The sequence below is a fragment of the Peromyscus leucopus genome, chromosome 2 (assembly GCF_004664715.2).
Source record: "Peromyscus leucopus breed LL Stock chromosome 2, UCI_PerLeu_2.1, whole genome shotgun sequence".
Lineage (NCBI taxonomy): Eukaryota > Metazoa > Chordata > Mammalia > Rodentia > Cricetidae > Peromyscus > Peromyscus leucopus.
Window position 1 is genome coordinate 30426738 of NC_051064.1, and position 5240 is coordinate 30431977.

General features: G+C 47.6%; 1 protein-coding gene across 1 annotated transcript; it reads right to left on the reverse strand.

Annotated features, from left to right (window-relative positions):
- Positions 1 to 540: 540 nt before the first annotated feature.
- Npbwr1 (neuropeptides B and W receptor 1) lies at positions 541 to 4056 on the reverse strand. The gene has a single exon (XM_028858475.2). The coding sequence runs from the start codon at positions 3887 to 3889 to the stop codon at positions 2900 to 2902; it is 990 nt and encodes a 329-aa protein (XP_028714308.1). The 5' UTR covers positions 3890 to 4056; the 3' UTR covers positions 541 to 2899.
- Between the last annotated feature and the right edge of the window lie 1184 nt (positions 4057 to 5240).

Below are 5240 nucleotides of genomic sequence, written 5' to 3' on the forward strand. Positions count from 1 at the left end.
GCAAACTGAGCACACCCAGAAATATTGTCCATCAAATATTTGCTATGCAAGCTGAATGTACCCAGGTGTGCTCTTGCCACCATTTTCCCTCTTGAATTATAACCTTCAACTGAGCATGCTCAGTAGCACCCACCTAACTGAGTATGCTTGGATATGCTTGTCCCTGACGTACTTTCCCATAGGTATATGTACAGGCTTTCCAGATAAATTCCCTATACTCTCCTGTCCAGTGAAGACATGGTCTTTCATCATTTCTCAAGCTCTTTTTACCTGCTACAGGTAATTTTTCTCCACTTTCTAAAAGGCCATACTAGTTTTGACTTCCTATTCATGGGATGCAAGCCCATTATGTGGGTTAAGACTCCTGGTTTTGTTTTTTGTGGTGTTGCTTGGTTGGTTTTTGTTTTGCTTTCTTTTTTTGGAAACATAATATACACTCGTCACACAGAATGTTTCAGCTTTTATTTTAAACTGAAATCTGCAGTTGATTAGCAAATTTCTGCATTTCTTGAGAAAGCATAAAACCCACATTTTACAATTACACTAAATTGAATAAAACCAAATTTACACTTTTAAATGTTAGAAGGGTAAAGACAAACAGCATAGTTTACACAAAGACTGTAAGAATTAACATGAAATTATAAATTTTACTCCTGTTTGGCTTGTTTGCTTATTTCCTCTATGTATTATCTAAGACATAGAAGGTAGCTATAAGACATACTGTCTAGACTCCCAAATCTCACAAAAATAGTGGTGGCCTTAGAGGTGATAATCAGGGACTTAGAAAGCCAGAGTGACATTGATACTGAGTCCTCTTCCTGAAAACTAGGTTTTCAGTGTCTGTACCTGGCTGTGAGGGACAAAATAATATCCATACCTGTGTTTTTCCAGCAGCATCCAGAGACTACAGGACAGACACAGATCCATCTCCGGTAGGGGTGATACAATAGACAGAAAACTTCGTGGACCTCCCTCTGATCTGTGTTGTTGCTGCATTTATGAAGACCAAATTTCCAGCTAAAGTGACAGTGCTTGGCATCTGAGGTCAAACTTCCACAATGTCATTTACCATCATCCTGGACAATCTAAAGGTCACTAAGTTATAAAACACTAGTTTTGAAAAATTACAGAGCACTCAAACAAGAATTCAGTTTTAAAGAAATATCTGTAGAATGCTACTCAGAAATTTGAATACTATTTGAACACATTCCAGACACCTCTGAAGGCTCAGCAGAGACCGATTCTGAGTCCATGATAGCCATGGTTCAAAGGCATGACTGTTGGAAAGCTTTATTTTGAACAATTTACTGTTATTTGCACTCAAGACACACAGCCTTAGATTCACTTTCTCAACTAATACTTGAAAATTATCTTCATTTTCCCACAACCCTAAGAACTAAAGAACCAATTCTCATTCACCAAAATCAGAGAGGAGCTTGGGCTCCCTCCTTCTGCATACTTTTGAAGGGTATTTTGAATGTAAATTACTGAGAAAGTGGCTTGAATGCCAAACTAGGTAAACAAAATCTGCTGGCAATACTCGTGTTACACATAAAAGAGAACTTTCCCATAGAAAACAAACTTTAAAATCATTCATTCCTTCCTGTCATTCATCCTAAACACACCGTTTAAGACAGTGCTGTGAGTGATGGGTCTGGTTGTCCCAGGCCTTGTGTCTGAGGTGTACTGCAGAGGACTGGTCGGACTCCTCCTCCAAGTTTGTCTTTCACAGATAGAGAAAAAAGATATAAAAGCAGGTACCAGCTGATCCCCGTGGGAAATCAGAAACAGATGTTCCTAGGGCTTCCAGAGGCAAGCCCGGAGAACTGAACAAAGCTTAGGACTTCCCTGTGGTTAGAGTGTAAGCAAGGGTCTAGCCAAGAAAAAGCTTGGGGTGTGAGGCAGGTCCCACTTGGGGCTGTCACTGAAGGGAGGTCCTGGAAGAACAGTCAGGAAGTGAAACCAAGGATGGAACAAGTTGCATTTTTTGTTTTTACAGTCCCCTAAGTAGCCTATGAGATTAAGACACATGTATTATTTATAGTGTTCTTTCTCCTCATAAACTACACACAAACAATTACAATGGTCCAAGTCGTATGAGACCGGTGAAGTCCATGAGGGATGCTTTGGAGTACTTTACAGAAACCACAAAGGACCAATATGTTATTAAGAGCTGTTGGCTGGTGCACCCCACTACAGAAGCAGCTCTCAGAAACTCGCTGGATACCTGGCTCCTCAAGAGGGCGCTGGAACCTGGCTCTGGTGATTTCTCTGAACTCTTGGCCCTTGCAGCCTCTGTGATCGTCTTTAGGGTGAAACCAGAGTTGGAAAGAAGAAAGATTGTCGGGGAAACTGGATAGGTGATTATCTTTATTCTTGTCAGTCATAGCCAGGCTCCAGCCTCCTTCACCACCCCCACGCCCACCCTCAACATCTCCAGTGAGGCATGGCCTTAACCCTGTTACCAGGCAGTTAGAATGCACCTATGAAGGGTCAGGACAGGCTGTTTACCGGCGTGACCAAAAGCACTGGCATCTGTTGTGGAAGGCAAAGAAGCAAAATACACAGCAAGCGCTGAGTCGCTGGAGGGGGGCGCCTAAGACATCGGGAAAATTAGACTCACGTTTCAACAACACTGCTTAAGTCACTCACCCTAAGTTCAGGGATCAAGCTCTGCCCTTTGCTGTAAGGAGAAAGCAGTGCTGTGTCCTTACCCAACCTATCCTCTACCTCACCTCGGGGCTGAGCAAATCCGGAATCACACAGTTCTGAGTAGAGTCTGCGGTTCTGCATGCCAGGAAGGGGCCTCAGGACAGGATGTCGGGGCTGCTGCTTGGGAACTGCACTCACGGGGTTCCCCTGAACCCAGATGGCACTGCAGCCTAGGGTCCAGAGGGCATCAGGCGGCACGGCACGACACCAGCTGCCGAAGGCTCCTGCGGAAGCTGTCATCCAAGAAGGCATAGAGGAAGGGGTTGAGGCAGCTGTTGGCATAGCTCAGGCTGGTGATGAAGTAAGAGATGCCAATGACCAGCGGAGTTTGCGGCAGGTCGGTGGTGAGCGCCACTATGGTACTCAGGTGGTAAGGCGTCCAGCAGATGAGGCACACAGCCAGGATCGCCGCCACCAACAAGGTCACACGCTTCTTGGCTCGGTCCAGGGCTTTGGCATGGCTGTCTAGCTGGATGGCACGCAGCCTGCACAGCAGGGTGGTATAGAGGGCGCAGATGGTGGAGACCGGGATGGCGAAGCCCAGGACCAGTGTATACAGGCGGCTGGCACGCCACCAGAAGGCTTCTGGCTGCGGGAAGACCAGCACGCACTGGCGTCGGCCTTGCTCCTCGTCCAGCCGGGCGAACACCGCGAAGGGCAGCACGACCAGAGTCACTAGCGCCCACACCGCCAGGCTGACAGCGCGCGCAGCACCGTAAGTGCGCCCCGACACCCGGCGCGACTCCGCTGTGGCCAGCACCACCAGGTAGCGGTCCGCGCTCATTACGGTGAGGAAGTAGAGGCTAGAGAATGTGTTGTACTGGTCGACGGCTACGATGAGCTTGCACATGACCTCCCCGAAGGGCCAGCGCCTCAGCAGGAAGTCGGCGATGTTGATGGGCAGCACGAGGGTGAAGAGCTCGTCGGCGATAGCCAGGTTGAGGATGAACACGTTGGTGACAGTCTTCATGCGCGGCGCGCGCAGCAGCACGTACAACACCGCTGAGTTGCCCGCCAGTCCCACCGCGCAGATTACCGCGTAGACGACAGGTACTGCTACGGCCAGTGGCTGCGGCAGCGGCAGAGGCGCGGGGCTCGACCCGTTGGGACAGCCCAGAGTCAAGCCGCCACAGGACACATTGTCCCCGCCAGGCTCGGAGAGCGACAAGTTGTACATCTTGGCCACTGCTGGAGAGCCGGCGGCCACCCCAATTCACTCAGCAGCCCCGCGGGACCCGAGTCTGTAAGTCTGCGTTGACAGGGATCTGCACCCGGGCACTGCCAAAGTCTCTGAACCTTTCTCTGGCTGTGCGTGCACCGGAGGGGCGTTCCCGCAAGCTACTCAGCCACTGTTGCCGGGAGTCCCAGGCTGGAAGCAGAATTAAAAACACAGGTTAGATTCTTGGAGGTGTGGCTTTAGGGAGACGTGAGGTCCAGTGTTGGAGGTGGCTGCAGGTTCCCAAGCTCTTCCCTCCACCTGTGGAAATCTGATTCCAGCCCACTGAATACATCAAAGTACCCCGCAGAAGCCTCTAACTCCTAAGAACCTGTACATTTACCCTACGCCCCGTTTTAGAGCACCAGAACACACTCAGGTCACCCCACAGAATTCTACAGAGGCACGTTTCTGCTAGATAATAGGACTGCCAGCAGCAATCTTTATCTTACCTGGCTGGTCCCAGAAAAGATCTGTGTTTCCTGGGAAGGTCAGGGCAGAATACCACCGCCTGCTGGAGGATGCTGCAGCCTTGGTGCCTGCCAGCCTGGTCTGCCTCCCAGAGTCTGCCCAGAGGCTGTGTCTCCCAGGAAGCTGAAGGGCAGGCAGCACACAGCCACAGTAACGCGTCTCTGTCAACAGTCCACTCCACTCCTAGAAAAATCCTCTGATCTGACAGAAAACAGCGTCCCCAAAAGGCTTCTTTGTTGCCTTCCTGGAATTTTAACACAATTCATTGGGAATCATGAAAAGCTCTCCTGTCAGGAATTGAACCTAAGAACAACAAAGTTCAAATGTTAATGTTCTATTTTTAAAGAACAATTGGAGAAAAGATTCCCATATCAGGTTTTTTCTATTTTATTATTTTAAAATTTTAAATTTGAATGTATTGTGATCATATTCTTCCCCTTCCCCAAGTCTTCCATATCTTCTTCCTCTCCCTACCCACCCAACTTTAAGTTCCTTCTCAAAACAAACAAACAAAAACCCAATACAACAATCCCCCCAACCCAAGAAAACAAAACAAAACAACATTCGAAAAGAAAGAAAAATCTGTAACCAAATAAAAGCACACAAAAAAAGCTGTGAAGTCCATTGTTTGTTGGTCAGCTACTCCTGAATATGAGGCCTGCCTTGGAGTGGATGATAGACCCAGTGTCACTCCACTGAAAAAAAACTAATTTTTGCTCTCCCAGCAAGTATAAATATACACTTTACTCTAGTGTCTAGGTTTTCATTCACTAGTCAAAATATATAACAATATAAAATATAAGAAAAAACAAAAACTTTCTTATCAAATTTAGACAGAACA

Bases quoted from the DNA above. Each gene is read 5' to 3' on its own strand.
- Npbwr1 (XM_028858475.2), bottom strand. From the start codon at position 3,889: ATGTACAACTTGTCGCTCTCCGAGCCTGGCGGGGACAATGTGTCCTGT.